General features: G+C 41.4%; 1 protein-coding gene across 1 annotated transcript in view; it reads right to left on the bottom strand.

The window, feature by feature from the left end:
• Nucleotides 1-18,327, bottom strand: part of GALNT13 (polypeptide N-acetylgalactosaminyltransferase 13) — a 130,123-nt gene that overhangs the window by 59,583 nt on the left and 52,213 nt on the right. Inside the window, exons 4-6 of the mRNA XM_085304340.1 lie at nucleotides 7,985-8,151; nucleotides 6,052-6,259; nucleotides 5,432-5,602 (exon numbers count right to left, since the gene is read on the bottom strand). Coding sequence (XP_085160466.1) covers nucleotides 5,432-5,602; nucleotides 6,052-6,259; nucleotides 7,985-8,151 — 546 coding nt within the window. The remainder of the gene's footprint in view (nucleotides 1-5,431; nucleotides 5,603-6,051; nucleotides 6,260-7,984; nucleotides 8,152-18,327) is intronic.

Consider the following 18,327-nt stretch of genomic DNA (forward strand, 5'->3'; position numbering starts at 1 on the left):
GAGAGCATGCCATGACTTAGACCCTGAGGGGTGTCTCAAGACACACACAGGCTCCAGGAGCTCAGATCCGGTCCCATACTGGCACTATCCCTTCTATATCAAAGGGGCCATGCAGTGGGAGCTCCTCAGTGCTGCTTGGGGCCACCTTGCCCTCCTTCCTCCAAGCTTTGAATTGGGTGCAGATGTCCCAGCTGGCCCCACGAACGCCCACTTCTAAGTGCCTGCCTTTGTACTATGATTTCCATTTAACCTACGCTCAACAGAGATGCCAGATGAGGAAATGCATCTCCATGGATTCTGTGCGAGACATGTCTGTTTATCATTTCAATTTTAGTCAATCTTTGTATGACTAAATCAACAGGCCTCACATTTGAAGGCTGTTTAGTGCTTCATGACATGCAAATTCTGAGTGATCTCAGTCCAGTTGCAGTGAASAGCAAACAAGCCAAAAATAAAGATCCAAGCCCAAGAACCTACTACAAAATTCACCCTCTTACAGAGGTCTTCAGCAGGGAGTCTGGCAGGTGARCAGCCTGAATGCGTAGTTGGCAGTGTGCTCACTCTCCCCCAAGAAGCGTTTCTCCGTGATGGCAGTGCCACCCAACACCCGCTGCAGGGAAAGCCAACCGTGCCAGCTGCCCATGTCCTCCTTCCTCTCTCTGTGCTCTAGGCATGTACACAGCACGCAGCAGAGCTTGCAAACTAGGCAGAATAGTGCACCCTAAACTACTGCAAATGTTAGATGTGATGTTTCCTGAACAATGGTAACATCACTGAAGAATAACATAATTATTTATTTATTTTAGAATAAGATTTTCTTTGCACATCAGTTCTGAAAAYCATTGTACATCACCTAGGCACTATTAGCTGTAATCAAATCTAAGTTTAATTACTCATAATACAAGTCAGATAACTAAGACATGCTCTCAATATTTGATCTTGCATTTCTCCTCATTTTAACTAACTGATGCTTGAGAAGAGATTTTCAGAAAGAAAATATTTTTCAGCAAGTGTTTTTAAGTGAGTATCAGCCTGCTGCCTGCTGTATCTTCAGCTTATGAGAAGTGCAGGCAAATAAGGAAATACACAGAGAAACGTGCTGTGGAGAGCTTGCAGTATGTCCAGCACAGAAACACTATTTTTTTAATACTTTAGATGTAGGAAGGCAAGGTGTTCGCTAGCTGATCGCAGCACAGAYAGTACTCTGCTGCTGCAGGCAAAATCACAGGAGAAGGAATGAACTCACTTAAAGACAAAGGATGTCCTGCAAAGTACAGATATTGTGCAAGGGCTTTTAAAGAAAATATTAATGAAAGATTTAACAAGAATATCTGATTTAGTTGCACTCTCCATGAACATTTATCTTTGAAACAGCGACAGGCCAYACCTGAGAACCAACTGCATTGCCCAAAACTCTGTTTTAGTAATTCACAGATCTATCCACATCCAGCTCATCATCTGCCAGAGGCCTTAGCTTGTACCTTCACTGTATTATAACCTAGAGCTAAAAGAGTAGCAACTGTTCTGCCCTGTCCACTTTATTCCCCACTGAATCAACAGGGAGCAAAATACTGGAGCCAGGCCTTGCTCCCATGGGGGCTTTCCAGCACTTGCAGACCAGTGGACTTCYGACCATAACCTCCACCGTGCACAGGTCAACCCACCCGGTTCTGCTCTCAGAGAGCTCTCTCYGAACAGAAGAAACCGGCTCTGCACTTAAAACAACACATTTTGAACAAGTCTGATCATTCACAAAGTTTACAACGCCAGAGTTTGCTCCAGTGTACCTTCAAAGAAAGCAACACTGCTCTGCAGGAACACTTGGAAGCCCACGCAATCTCCATGGCCAGGTAACGTTTGCACTGTAAGTCACAGCTCATATTCGATTTCTGTACATCGGGCAGCTGGGAAGGAGGTGGCACAACCTGTTGTGCGGTGCCTAGGACCGCTCTGTTTGCATCCTTACTGCTAGAGCAGTAGGCTGTAAACTGGGATCAGCATCTACCTTTGCAGAAACTGAGAGTTGTTTGGTTGAAGTTACCATTTTAGACTGTTGGAAACATTAAGCTACCATGGTGACAGGTGACCTGACAGAAAACCAGATAGAAAGGAACAAGGAAAGAGCAACAAGGAGAAGGACATTAGACTAGTGCTTAAGAATCAAAAGAAGAAAATAATGAGCCAAAATGCTAGGGATTAATGTGTGAAGAACACCACCACCAACGGTATACATGTAGGTATCTTAGGTCAGAATTCACTTTGTCCGAGACTAGGTATYAGTCGTTAGTATGAGAGGCATCTACACATTCCCACAGTTTCCTTTGCTAAAAATCTGATAAACTAACTTTTTGTAATAGATTACATTAAGAAAGTTTTTACAGCTATATTGCACGACAATTAGCTGTAGGTTTTTAATGCCTGTCATTGAATTAATTAACCTTTTCCCATTAATTCTAAACATTCCAGCAAAGGTTATTTCAATTGACTCGAATCCCTAACATACAAATTTAGCAGCTCTTTAAATTCCTTAGGCAAAAAATCAAGTCATGTTTCATATCTACTAACTCGAAAAAATCAAATAACTTCTCTTAAAAATACAGCATGTGCTGTGTTTAACTTTTCATTGGGATTAATAGTCACAGAGTACATGATGGCTGAACTCTGCTCATACTGACTAAAGTGATCTCCTCTTAGGAGTGAACTATCTTGATCTGCTTTTTTCTATGAAATATATGCAATAATATAAAAAATAAATAAAAAAGTTGTATTTTTAAACTGTATGTACTATGATACTAAACAAAAAAAGGAAAGGTAGGATTTTGTCAATGTTTTTATGGAAGGCAAAGACTTTAAGTTAAYGCTTCTTCCAATTGCATGGAGTTTTAGTGCATCAAAAAGCAGAAATTGAGTGCAATGGTTATATTACATATATATGCAAAAACATGTAATTGAATGCTCTTTATGTATTCTATACTTATTGCATTGACTACAAAAAAAATATGAATACACACATATTCAACCTGCATGACACTAAAATGATCTGACAGAAAGGATAAAGTTAGAAGAAATTGAAAAAAAAAAGGATTCACCAATTTGTTCGTAAATTTTTGATATGGGTTAGGCTTTTTAGTTTTATCCCTCCATTTTTGGAGTATTCAGGTAGCAATAGCTGCCACAAAGCAGTCTGAAGTTAGCTGAAATAATATACCTTTTCTCTTTGGAGGCAGAATTTGCTATTCTGTTTAGGATACCTCAAAAAGCTAATGCACTACCGTGATCTCTTGGACTGCTGTTTCTAAGCATTTGGAAATACCAGCTAGTATTGAAAGTGGCTGATGACTTATCAAATGTTGTTTCCTATATGAAGGCCATTATAGCTCTGAATTTCCACCAGCTGCTAGTGTTTCCAAATGAAATGTCATATATTAATTTTGACGGGGAAGGACGAATAGCATGGGGATGGCAAGGATTTTGCGGGCAATTAAATTTTGTCTCATGACAGTATGCTCAGATGAGGTGTCTGAGTTTGCAGTCTTCATGTTTAAAGGAGACCTATGCACGGTACCTTGTTCTTTTTAAGGGTCTTCACCCTCATTACTCATTCCCTGGGGTGGGGGACTGGATCAAGACAGCTGCAAGGCTTGCTTGTTTTTCTGGTTCCCTTCTCACAATGTTAAAGGGAAAATGACATACGAAATAGGGAGCATTTTGTTTGACACAGAAGAGATTGAAATGTCTCCAYTATTTGGCTCAAAAGGGCATACATATCTGAAAAGCTTTAACTTCATGTTTAAGCTAGGACCATCTCACTCACTTGGAGCTATCTCYTTACTCCCTAGCCCCTGAAGAAGTGACCGTCACGGATGTTTTGCACTCTTACCAGGCTCCTAGCATCACCTCWCTCTGCCCACTAACGTCCACCCTTCCTGGGAGAGCTCCCAAAAGCCCAAGCATTGACTAGCTAAAAGCATAACTCAGGTGAAAACATGCTCTTCTTTCACTGCCTTCTCTACCCTACAAGTAATTTCTGTTTTAATCATTTTAAGACTCAAAAACAAGTACAATTCTGAATTAATTTTAAGTACTACTCTATTTCAAAAGAAGGAAATATGAACTCAGATTCGCATCTCTCAAAACCCCATATGTCTGTGAATTTACTTGCCATAAGAGAGACAGGATAAATAGAGGAAAGCAAGTAGTGGGAGAAGCAGCTGTACAGCGTGAGTGGCAGAGCCAGCACGGCATGACCTTGTGGAGGTGGGCAGGATAACTAACTCCCAGGATTTCCCACACACTTCAGCTATAATCAAACAGCTTCTGGTGGACTTCACAGATGAGAGCGATAAAATTTTAGTCCATGAGGAAAATAGTTCTCTTGAGTCAAAAATATTTCCATCATCCTGCTTCTGTTGATGATAAAGTCCATTTCTGCTCTCTGGGACACTGCTTGCTTTTAAGACCACTCTATTTATTTGAGGCTTTATAAAACACACGAGTGCAGCCATATGCCCTGCATACTTCCATACTATTTCTGTCAAATACTTTGCAAGCGTTTTTAACAGCAAGTATTTTAAATTTAAACAAGGACTGGAAGCAGGTGTTCTGGAAAACTGGGCTCTGCTGTAAACTGTTGTCACAAGAGTTGTCTCTGTTTATCTGCCTGTTGCATACAATCATGGGGTATGCAGGATTGGAATTTTTTCAACTTCATTGTCTCTTAGGCAGGTTTGAAACCATTACATCCACTTGTGAAAGCTTTTTTCAGTTTTCATGTAGACCACAGAAGCTACTAGAGCTGAGCAAATAACCCATTGCAAGTAATTTATCCAATTTATTCCATTTCAATTTCATTTAAATTTTTTTCTATAGATTTTGTTACAGTCCTTGGTTTGAGCAGTTAAATGACAGTTTGGGAATGATCACAGGAATTCAGGACATACTGCTAGACCAGTTTTGACTGGGCATGTACTGTCATCTACTTTATTTTCTAGGCAATAAAAGCATACATTTCAAGGCATGTAAAGCATCATTAGAAAATACTTGGGTAAAATGTTCAAAGTATTTCAGAAATACGTTCTAACACATGCTTTAAATTACAGAAAAACAACAACAATCTCTGTAAGCATAAGTTCAACAGGTTATTTGCAAAAAACAAACATAAAGGGAACTCAAATACTTACAGAGCAGATAGCATCTTACTTTATTGCACATTCAAAAGAAAATATAGATGAGTTTACTCAGCTCTGATAACTAAATTGCAGCWTTAAGGATAGGTCAGACTTTGGTCCTCTATACACTGAAGGGTGCACCACAGCTATCTGACGTGTTCTCTGATATGACAGCAAAATCTTAATAATTAAATGTTATTATCTACTTAAGCAAGTATCTAATAGAATCGAATATCACAGTATTCTTGATCCATTCTCCTTACCTGACAGGCAAGGTTCGGTCTCCTTTCCTCCTGTCCATCTCTCTCTGAGGAACTGGATACCAGCGAAAATTAAGTTTCCAGTTGAATCCTCCGTAAGTCATATCGGACCCAGCCATGTATTCAAACGTGTCATCACTGATCACGTCAATGATTGGGCAGACAACAGTTTTCCTGTAAGGAAAGATAGCTCTTTTAAAATAAAATAATTCAATCTTTGTAATACACTAAATATCCCTAAATATCCCATTTGCTTCCTGTGTGGCTTCATTGCAATAATAATAATAATAATAATAATAAAATAAAATAAATTCTTAACGCTCAGTGCCGGGCCTCTCTTCCAGAAACCAGGCCATGCAAAATTCAACTGTACCTGCTGTCAGTGGCTTTTTGCAAACACTGACTCCTTGCCGCATTCCTAATAGCTGAAAGCTGCCAACACCTAACCCCGCTCACCGGCTCGCAGCGGAGCTGCCAAATCCTCTCCGAATAGCAAGAGCCACAGCCGCCCTCGCCCCCGCAGCGCTGCCGCCCTGCTCTCGCGGGGCGGCTCTGCGAGCACGCGCAAAACGTTTCCCGGGAGCGAAGATAAACTCCAGCTCTCCGGCGGCCRCAGCCCTTACCTGTCCTCCCGCACTCTCGCCAGGAGAGGCTCCAGCCAGCCCGCCGTGCACTCGCAGTGCGCGTCGAGGAAAGTTACCACCTGGCCTTTCGAAGCCGCGGCGCCTCTGAGCCGAGCACGGATCAGTCCTGACCTCTGCTCCATCCTGATAATTTTTATTGACACCTCCAGATTTTTCACGTAGTTCTCTAGTGAGGCCTTCAAAAACTCTGCCGAATATAATTAGAAAAATCAGAAAAATAGAAGAAAAACATTTTGTTTCAGCTACATTCAGCAACTAAGGAGGATTCCAAATATAACTGTACAGTTTGTGTGTCATGCTCGTCACTCCACAGATTGCTCCTACAAAATCCAGCAGTGCATAAATATTGGCAGAGCGATGCTGAAGCAAAACACAAGAAATAGGTTGTGACGAATCGATAGCTCCTCTGAAGCCTCGGCGCTGAGGCTGGAGGCCTGGAGCAGAACTCTGTCCAGTGCAGCCACACACGAAGCYGCCCGCGCACTTGCATTTACACAAGCACACAGCTGAACATTTCAGGGAAATATCACAGAAATAAAAAGTTCTAAACAATGCATGAGCAATTTCCAAAAATAAATCAACAACCAACACAGACTGCAAAACGATTACACTTCTGCTAATTTGTTAAGGGCTAATTACAAATACGGCTATTTTTGATGAATTTCACTGTTTGAGCACCTAATATTCTCGTAGTCTTTGCTTTTAATAAAAATTTAGTCACTTGTTCTAAAGCCTTTTTCTACCTTCTAGCATGAGGAAAATTAAGCCGACTCATTTTGGGAAGCATGGAAAGGCAGGAGAGTAATTAGAAGGAYGCTACTGCCCTATGGGGCAGAAATAAAGGATGGTTTAACTTGCATGCTCTGTGTAAGGCAGAATTGAAGGGAACTCTGTTTTGTGCGAATGTTGGGGAGGGTGAAAAGCAGACCGTCATCCTGGGCACTGCTACACATGGAAATATATTGTATGACTCCTCTGTGCTACAAAAGAGAAGCATTCACCCAACGCTGTATTATGCACTGCAGAGAATTTCCTGTCCTCTTCAAAGGTGTTTTTTGTAATTTACCAAAATCTACAACTTATGAAAAGAAATAAAAAACTAATTCCTACTAAGCACACAGGATGAGACTATCGGATTTTTTTWAAAAACAATTGAGTAATTGAAAATACATTGTATTTGCCATTAAAAAAATTGGTATTTGAAACACCTGGCTATTCCAGGTAAATTTGTTTCTCATTCCATCAGTCCCATTTTTASACTATGATTCCATTTCCAAACAATATCATTTTCAGTTGTAGACAGCTTTGCTTTGAAACCTTGATTTTTATTTCATTTATTTATTTATTTTAAAGCCCAATCAAAAAGCCCAATCACTGTTAACTAAAAAAAGACAGAAATCAAAGGAAATTAACAACATACACTGGCTTTTCGAGACAGCAATGCAAGGAAATTGTCTCAGGCTTGACATGCAAGAAAACTTAAAGCGCAGAACGGGGCTCTTTTTTGAGAGACAGCAAGAGAGACAGAGGCAGAGGTGTGTGAGAAAGAATGCTGCCCTTTACAATGGTATGAAACGATGAAATGATAAAATAAAACGGCACTAACGAAATTCTGGCTAGGAGCACCACGTGCAGGCTTACATCAACCTTTTTCTCAGTTATCATTTGAGAACGTGTTTTAACTCTCCCCACTTACAGAACAGTCCATTTGTTCAACAAACAAGTCCAGGAAGCAATTAGACCGTCCCTATGGAGAGCTGCACTTTAGCTTCCTTAGTGATTAAAGGGAACCGTGTTTTACAATCCTTTCTGCAGGATCCTCAGTCGCGAAGCTAAAAGGGAACGCGAAACGTGGTTCTCCTCTCGTGTGACCCAGTACCCCAGGCAGAGCGCGGCGGGAATGTGAACGCACCTCTTTCGCTGGCATCGTCGACCAGGATGATTTCAGCAAGCAGGCGATGCGGTGACCGGTTTATCACGCTGTACACAGTCCGAAGCAAGGTGCTCCAGGCTTCGTTATGGAACACGATAACTACGCTCGTGTTGGGGAGGTCGTCAGGGTAGACTTTGGTCTTGCATCTGCCAAAAGAGAAAGAAAAAAGAAAAAGAAGGGGGGGAGGAAAGAGTTAATCTTTAAGAAAGTCTACAACAGGAATTAAAAGCCTGAGAGGCAATGGGAATTCCAAAAAGCTTTTCCTAGTTGCATAGAAGAAATAGCGCAATTAATACGTATCACATACAGTAGTAAAATATAGCTCAAATAAGTCTTTTAAATGTGACAAAACCCAAATTCTGTGGTTTAAGTAAATAGGCCTCTGAAACGACAGGCCTCCAGGACCTTCCCATCTTTGGTGGTTTCTCAAAAACGAAGAAAAAACATGATTATCCAGAACTCCGTCTTGTATGCTCATTCACTGGAAGAGAAAAAGGTGAGTAATTTTACCTATGTCTTGAAAATGTAGAAATTAAGGCAAAGTGAACAACAGATATCYAACATTACTGATTTTGTGAAAGCAAGTTGAAGTTATTTGCTTAGTTCAAAGGACAACTCAAAATTTTTGTGCACTCATACTAGATCGCTGACATTTAAAAAAATACAAAAATACCTATATCAACCTATGAACATAAGCCATTTTATTTTAACACATTTAATATATATTATTAACCATTATGACCTAAAATACTTTCCGCTTTTCTGATATTTCAATATTTTATGATTTTCTGACTCTATTGTTACCACAGTCATCCTAATTCAGGAAAGCACTTCCAGAAAGCACAGGTGAGCACATATTTACTTTTTTCAGCAGTGATGTACATGCAGTAGTGACTTAAATTATATGTAAATTGAGAATAAATTATGTATATGTTTGTAGTGCGTCTTCTTTATAAGACATTCCTAAATAGGTAGTTTATATTTGCATTTACAGACMCAGTATTCTGCAATTCTCACCCAACTACAGGATACCATTTTTACCTGTATTGTTTGAAAAATCAGTGAGTCCAGCAAATGCCACATTTCTTTAGGAGAAATACTTGGTGAGTCCTGGTCAATATATATAACTTCTCCGTTAAGAGTCAACAGAACGAACAAATAAGGTCCCTGAAGAAAAGTCAGACTGTCCATACAGTTTCTTCCTTCCTTAACCATAACCTATCACAACAAAACTCTCTCTAACCTTTTTTTTTTTGCCTCACTGACATTAAGAAAAAAAACATAAAACATAACTGTGATCAAAGCTTTCAAAACACAAGGTAAAGAGATAATATAGAAAAATACAGAATACCACCAATTTCTGCAGTATAGGTAAAAGGTTCGTGGTATACCCATTGATCACGAGATCTGAAAGCAGAAATCGCAGCGTTAGCAGTAACTATACATGTATGTGACTGTCTTGACATCGCTTTGAGGAGACCCGTGGAAGTCTGTTGGTCGCCATCCTAGCAGGGCAGCCTCAGAGACCTCCTCTGCCCGCGGACTCGCTGCCAAGCGTGCAGCTGGAAGGCTCGGAGCAAGCCAGGGAACCTGCAGGATCTCAGAGGCCACGCTGCTCATCTCTTCAGTGAGCTTCAGAGCACTTGACAAAAGAAAAAATACCCATGTGCACTCATTACTTGTAAGTGTAAGCATCTGTATGATTTACTTGCAAAGTTCATATGAAAAAATGGCTTTACTAGTTGTCATCCACAAAGACATCTTTTGTTTAAGCAGAGGTATCTAAAGGAGTGTGACCTCACCAGGACAATGTCCAAAACCAAGCAATTTTGAATTGCTTGATTTCTAAGCCATACTAAATTAAAAACCCAACTGGCTGTAGAATTGCTGTGTCAAACCTAGCATCTGACAGTCARCCATGGAAGACTGAAAAACAGAAAGGTTCCAAACAAAGTACAAAGCTCAGTACCACTCACCGAGATGTTTTCCAGAGCTTAACATCATATTCCAGAGTGTGTATATACAGCTGGAATATATTCTGCTTGTCCTATATTTCACAACAGTGATTTTAATTATATTTMTAAAAGACAGAATTTTGGAAACTGGAGAAGAACTATTACAAAAGATTATTGCAAAAAAAGTTCAAAAATGGACATCAGTAGTGAAATGACAAGGCAAGGAAGAGTATTCCCTGGTTTACAGTTTAACACTATTTTATAGCGCAAATGGCATATTAAGGAAGAGCCTGTTTATCATTACGTAGTACTTGCCAGGAGCTGAGGTTTCTTAACCCTTGTTCGACAAGGCATGCTACGGCACCCAAAGAAGCGAAGGGTTATATAAGAGCGAGGGATATTAATGAAGAAGTCGTGTAGCCTGTGTTTTGCAATAGACCAAACTAACTATCATAAATTTGRTCATAAAATCTGGGAACATCATAACTACTATACGTCCTTCTTCAAAATTTTCACAATGACTCAACACAAGCTAATGCACCATAAAGTGAGGAATGCTTCTACTTCTCTTTTTATTCACATTTGTCTCCACTGACACCAAAAGAATCTGCTGCAACATCTCTCCTTAGTTTCACAGACAACTGTGTGGTGGGACTATCCTCTCCGGAGGGAGATTATCCCCATCGCTTCATTCTGTAGCTCTTCTATGCACCGAGTACTTAAACACTGCAGTGCTTCCTCAGAACGAAGGTAGGTTTTTGCCACAGGAAGACAGTGACATAAGGACCAAATTGTAAAAAAGCAGCTGATCTGGAACTGGCAAACTGTACACGAATAAGAAGCCATTAGAGCTTGTTAATTACGGGTGCATGTGCAACAGAGCTGACTCTTGCACTGCTCGTTGGTGGGACTTGGCTCTAGAAGCATTGGTCCCATGGTGAAAACGTTTACTGCTCGATTTAGAGAAAAGGTGTCASTAGCTCGTTGAAGCGACGTACCTAACGGCAGGGAACTCTGTCAGCTGACGACTCACGGATGCAGCACGCTATGCTGCGGACACGCTTGCACAGATTCTGTTGTCCTCAGTCTGCTTTCCAGCACACATCACAGACATCTCCAGCACCTACTACTCATTTCYCGGGGCCCAGCAACGGCCACCACCCCACCAGGAACCCAATACGTTCAACTATACGGTTACAGATGGAGAGGAGATGAAGCATGGAGGCAGGCAGAAGTGGGCCGTGCAGAGTGAAATATCTATGCAACTGAGACCGGTCTGAATGAGAAGTTTATGGTTTTACCAAAACATCTTCCTTCTCTGATGGAAGCAAGATATTAATTAGTTTTCACTAAACTCACTCAAGCAATTTTCAGATGCATTTGATTCACCTTAGAAGTTAAACAACAAAGATCAGGAGTATTACAACCACATAGTGGGTGTACAATCACTATTCTTGCTCTTGAATAATTCACTTTGTCACTTACCAGATGTGCCAGGGAAAGCAATCACAATCCACAAAAATACCACTAACTGGCAATCCTGCTGCCCCCMCCTTGCTCCCAGCTGCAGACCACCCCGCTCCCGTTCCAGGTCTGCTGCTCCATAGACCCCTTCATGGGCTCCCTTAGCTCGCGGAAGCGTCCAGACCATCACCTTTCTGCCAGTTTTCCAGYGCTGCTGGTGAACGAGCTCAGCTCACAGGCGAGGCGGCAGGGGCTAGCGAGGGTGCAAGGGCAGCAGGAGAGCGTGTGCTCAGGGCAGACCCGCCGCGCTGCGCCGTCCCCGCCTGGCATTCAGCGACCCAAGCCCAAAGAGCATCAGGTGTTGGCCTCTGGGCCCAGTAGTTTGGTGAAATAGMTCCTGCAAGAAAAGCAACGTTTCCGGGATGCGGGGCTCCAGGTGCCAAGTGCCCTTCCCCAGGGAAGGCTTAGTCTCCAACAGATTTTATTCTGTGCTTGCAGCACTCCTCTAKGGATGCTTTAACCCTAAACAGAGAACCACTTAACACTTCACCCATCTCAAAGTATCTGTAAGTGTAGGCAAGATAAAAACYTGTCACTTCCCTTTACTGAAATAATTACAGTGACTCACACCGCATTTCTGCTRCTTTAAAAATACACCACACACTGGAGAAGTGATAAACAAGTCAGCTGCTACTTACCCAGCTATCACAAACACTCCCGACGTATTTACAATGTATTCTGATTGTTCAACACCTACTAACACTGGAAATACTTCCCAGCAAAATCAGTCTTTCCTCATACAGTCATCAGATGTTACTTCATGAATACACATGAAGTAAATACAGCTGTTTAAATGTGAGGAAAACACATTTTCCAAGATCMATAACATGGAAACAGAGTGAGACTCTACCTATTTACCGCCCTTCCCGTTGGCAAYGTGTGATTATGCGAGCAGGAACTGCTGCACTGTGATTTCATCCCTTTTCATTCCCCAGAACTGCACCGAAGCTCACAGTGCAGCARCTCAAGACAAAAGATCACACAGGAAAGCAAGCAAAATACTTGGAGTAAAAAACGAGAATATAAGTACTATTTGTTATGCACTGGTATACGAGGCATTTGGGAACATCTAGAACCGTGTTAAATATATATAGTTTATATAACTTGTGGGATTTTAATGATTATTTAGTCATTGCTTTTATTACTATACGTTAGTGAAAATGATAAAACAATGAAAGCAAAGACTTGTAATACTGATCACTCGTATGATTCCTATATGCAATCAGATGTACTGTACAGTGAATAAAATGTGTAATGAACCTTCTAAAAATCTGGAAATTTCATTATTTATAATTTTCAAAATTTATAGTAGGATTGACACTCCCTTCTGCACCTTTAGTAAAATAATGGTGAGATCACTTTGTACGTAAAGTATTACATACTATTCAAGAAGAGATCTCTTCCCTCTCACTATTGTTTCAGATTTTTCCTATTCACTAGTTTTGGAAAGACAACGATAATGTCAAAAAAAAAAGGCTGCAGATGGTAACAGTTGACAGAGGGCTCAATCCAGCATATTTTGGCATTTCTTCTAGCAGGACTGRGGCAGTTACACCAGCAGAATTGAAAGGTTTCGATCCCAGAAAAGCAGCCAACACAGCACTGGCAATTACAGGATGCATATTTTTTCTTTAAAGAGAATTGTTATTGTAATGCAGAAAGACATGCTTTTACCGGCAGCGTGGATCCCCAGCATGCAACAACTGTGCTGAAGTGTCAGCAAGCACGGATGTTAGAAGATAAGCAGATAGCCTCTACAAGAAGCACAAGTAAACTCCTCACTTCTAATCTGCCTTAATTACATGGGCCTTCTCTTTTTGCACTTGTTTCAATTTTGCTTCCTAGTGTCTGTCTCTTTGCTCTTCAATTCTTGCCTTTTAAATCTGGTCTAGTTTTAAAACTGACTACGTCGCATCACGCTCCAGGCCGTGTCACAACCTGCTGCAGGCTTCCCTTGCAGCTGCGAGGGTCTCGGATGTCTTGGACACTAGTCGTTCCCTCCTGGCCCCAGAATAGCACTGCTGGGGACGGGGCCGAGGCGGGGAGGGACGCACGCACTCCTGCCTGTTCGTAGTTTACCACTGCGACAACTTCAGCGCACCGCATTTCCTGAGCGCCGACGACTGACTCGAGGTAACGCAACCACAGGTCGTCCGTTCACGCTAATCCCTCTGCTCCATCTGTCCCCAGCATTRCTGTTTAAATGCAATACAAGGTCATAGCTCAAAAATCGAAAGCGGTATCAAAACATCGGAAAAATTCACCCATAATTTAACAGTAACGTACATTAAGAAAGATCACTACAAAAAGTGGAAAACTCAGAAGTGATGAATTCTTCAATTTACAGCAAGACTTCCTGCAAAAYTGCCTGTGAAAAATGGCAATGCTGCAGTTAAGTAAACCACCAAMGCATCAGAAGTTCTGCAGAGAATTAAATCAATAAATTTGTTCGTCTTTATATGGGTGTGGTTGCCTTCCAGTAAATTTACTGTCTTGCAGTTCTTGTGTCATCTTCCTATCATATGCAGGTATGTTAATTTTCACAAACATTCCAGAATATTTTACACAAAATGGAAGGGTTCACCTTTAAATAGCTTATCACTTTGCCATAGTAGTTATACTGGATTTCCTTCCRGAACTAATAAACACTGAATTTAAATTTAAATGTATATAAAAGGCCAAAGATAGAAACAAGAAAAAGCAACACTTATTTGTAACATATACTAAAACAACTCCATGTATTTAAAKGTATTCTTATTTGGGAAAATCTCTCTGATGACAATTGTTAGGAAAACTTTTATCAGTTCTCAGTAACCTCAGGAAAACTAGAATATTARTAATTTTTAAATGTTAGTATTTTTAACTTGGTGCTCTCAGCCCCCAGGCTGCGAGGCTGGAGAAGGGAGCGAGAAGAGCTGCACGTGGGATGGCACGGGAGGACTCGGCGGTAGGAGCAGGAGTCCAGGGGAGCTCTCCTCTGGAGGTGAGCAAGAAACGGATGTTCAAACACTAACTATGCCCTTGGTCCTTCTGCATTCGGGGATTTCAGTGACGTTGTCCTAGTGACACAGCACTTCAGCCAGGTATACAGCTCAGGCACACAAAACTGCCTGAAGCCTCCCCGAAGTCTGCGCACGTGGCTAGAGCACAGCCACAGGGATTTTCTCTCGGTGGAGGAGAGGCTCCGCGGGACTGACGACAAGGCCAGGCCACCACTCTGCCATCAGGAGATGAACTGAAGGTCCTAAGGCCATCAGGACCTCTCGCTGAAGCATAATCCTTCTTCCTCCTCCCAACACCCTCCAAAGAGKGAGMAAGATAYGCCCTGGAAAAGATGTGAAGCTGCTTATTATTACAGACTGACTTAACCTTGATACTTGCAGRTGACAGTTATGGCAGCCTCAGTGTWACTTACTGTAGCTTAGTTTTTTAGAGCGATGCATATTCTGTTAATATACTACTTCAGTGCCCCATCACAGTGACAAGRCTGTAGMTCACAAGTTAAAGGAATCCATGTTTTCATCTCAAAAGGCTCCACACGACCTAATAGCAATGCCAGTTTTGCCTTATGAAGAGCCACGTTTGAAGATCTCAAACGTCCCTGGGATTTTTCAGTGTAGCAAGGTCCAGGTACAAAGCAAGTACAACGTGCCATCTCACTCTGCTCCCAGATCAGCCAGGCTCCTTTGCAGCCGAGGAACCATTTTTTCAGCAGTCAGTGACATTTTCCAAGCCCTGGATGCCCCCAAGCAAAACTACAGCAACAGCCCAGGACATGTCTATCACGCTAATACTGACATCTCTGGCGCCTTCAATTGCTCCTACTCACACAACCTCTCCAACATCACCTCATGGCTTTGGGGCGGAAGAACGGAAATTCAGGCCTGCCTACTGCTATTATGAAACACAAAGCCTGGAATCTGTCATTCCTCATTACTCCCCACGCCAGTACCCTCCGACGGCAAGTGAGCATGCAAGGACTGCAGGATTTGCTACTATTCACTGGTGCTGAGATGAATGCACCATTGCTTAGCAAAGCTGGCAGCAAGTCGTGTTTCTTCATCTCCCTCACAGAACCGAAACAACATGCTATCACCACATTCAGGCACCTCGCAGCATGCCAAGGCATAGGAACGGGTATTGATTACACGCCGGGGCACATCATGACGCTTTACTCTATGCCAACAGCACATAATGCATGCTACTTGTGCTGTGCTGTATGTGGCTTTCAAGTGCACACTTGTATAGCGCGTTATTGCCAGTGGGATAAACTGTCGGTATCCACAGGAATATTCATACAAASTTGAATTCAAAAACATTTCCATCTTCCTCTAATGTAAGCACGACTTAAAAACATAAAGAAAAAGTGCACTGATTTCAAAGACGCTCTGGCAAAACAGTAGTTTATTTGGAGCTCGATAAAAAGGAAGGCCATTCCTTCCGATGTCGCTCCAGAAAAACAGAAAGACCAAAATCACCATCTCTCTTCAGTGGTGCTGTTCCAAAACCCCAAGGACACCTTGGGACGCCACAGGTGGCACTGGCACAGCTCCAGTCATTGCACCTACTGCAGAGATGCCCCAAACTTCTCCAGACAAGGCCACTGGGCTGCGCTCTTACCGAGGAACCACGCCACAGCTCTCCCTTCGGAAGCGTTCCTTTGCCGCATTCAGATCATCTCCAACTGTGATGGGCTCTTTTTCTTAAAAATTGCTCTGCGGAATACAAAACTAATTGCAGCAARCAACAACCTCTTTCTAAGCATGTGATTCCGTACTAAGGTAATCTTTTTGCTTAAAACACAGTTTTCTCCTATGTAGTTTATATAACACTGGTAAGATACTTAGGGAAACTGAAACCACTATAATGAAATATATGGTGTAATTTTATGAATGGAAGAAAAGACTATGTGAATGTTTGAATTCCCTGCCAGAGTAAGAGACTCCAAAGATTTAAGCTTGATCAGTAGCGTCTCCCCTTTCCCATAGCCACATGCAACCCTTAACTCTCACAGGAGCAGCAGAAGACTCTGCTTCTCGCAGCTACGTGGAGAACTATCGCCCTCAGCCAAGAGCAGCAATGCAATATCATATAATAGATTCTGCTGCAGCATTTCAATACGCACAGGTTTAATCCTAGTTTAATAAATACGGTAGAAGAAAATTCATACATAACTTAAATTGTACCAGTTCATATTTTAAACTGAAATTTATGCAAATGAAAGGTAAATAGAAAATAATTGAGAAGGAATTTATTTCACTTAGTGGAATGTGGAATTGTAAAGGAACTGCATCTATATTGTCTTATTGAGTTTTATTGCATCAAAATACTCCAAAGCTAATCAATTTTTATATCCAGCAGATGATGGATGGGAAAATAYGTCATGAAAATTGCTCTCTGGTGTTTCATTACAAAGTATAAATAGGTTTGCAGCTTGTAAGAACAAAGACCCTTCACTCACACCTTCAGCTCTCACTGCTCATAAAGCTGAGCCTAGCCTTGAATATATCATCTTCCRTGGGGATTTTAAACCCTAAATACTGCTTTCATGTTCTAAAAGTTACTTCAGAATTCATTTACCTAAAATCCAAAGTTCTTTTATGTTTGAGCAAGAATACAGTAACACAGAAAAATTACATTTAAAAGCAAGTAACAGAGGACTATCCTACCAGCCCCTTCCCACTCTCTCCACAACCAAGAAAAAAACAAATCAAAGAACTGCAATTCCCAACACCAATTCAACAGCAGGCTAAGGGGATTCTTACCTTATCCTTAAGTGGGAGTATTACCATATCTTAATTTGACAAGGTTGAAAATGTAAGCAATTATTTGGCTAGCAGCTTAAAGCAGGGCAAATCTGTAATGAAAACTATACTTAATCAGATAAGACTTTTTAAATGGCTTTTGAAAATTAATTTTGTTCCACTTCCAGTGTTACTGTTGATTATATCATTTCTAAATTTTCTTTGAAATTCACCAAATTATCCTCAAACTTCCTCTAAATTTTACCATAATTTTCAAAACATTTTAGAAAGCATTAAACTTGAACTTCAAAATCTCTCACTCCTATCCACAATAAAGGAAATAAGAACACGGAAATCATCCAAATTATTTTCATAYGCTCCACAAATGCCACTTTGTCTGTCACAACTTGTCTGTCCCAGAACTGACTGGACCCTGATTTTAATGCCATGTAATGAGCTACAGGAGCTAGATTTGGAGCCCCCAGCTACGGGGGAGAATCTCGCATCCCCTCCAGTAAAGACAAGAGCACTGACATACTCTCATGCCACGGTCATTCGGTTTTTCATTTGATGCTTGCTAACAGGCACAGGGAGCTGGTCAACACCGTGCTTCACGAAGCAGGGACCTGACGTGGTGGACTTGGAGCTTCCTCCCTCAGCTGAACCCCTGTCAAGACGGTGACAGGAACAGATCAGCACAGGTCCTCCAGGCGAACCCCGGCACATCCCGCGCTGCTGTCTGCACACAGGAACCTGCTGTCTTCATCAACTGCCCATAATACAGTTTTGTACGTTCCCAAGCACCAGTATTATATTATGAAGGCAATCATTGCTCATTCTACCAGTATTCCAGTACTGCTTTGTGCCAGCCAGATACACGCTTCAAAGGCTTTTGCAGCTCCTAAAATACAATAATAATGTTTTCAAAATTCAAAATGTTCTCTCCAGTCTGCGCACACTACCAAATAAATTACGTGGCAGCCATTTGGAGAAGACTTTTTTATTGTGTTCTTACTCGTAACAGTCATTCATACATTTTAAAAATAGTTTATGGGATAAAGGTAGAAAGTCGCATCTTTATCTGAATAAATGTGTGCAA

This window comes from Rhea americana, unplaced genomic scaffold, assembly GCF_003343005.1.
Source record: "Rhea americana isolate MKP2758 unplaced genomic scaffold, rheAme1 scaffold_206, whole genome shotgun sequence".
Taxonomy (NCBI): Eukaryota; Metazoa; Chordata; class Aves; order Rheiformes; family Rheidae; genus Rhea; species Rhea americana.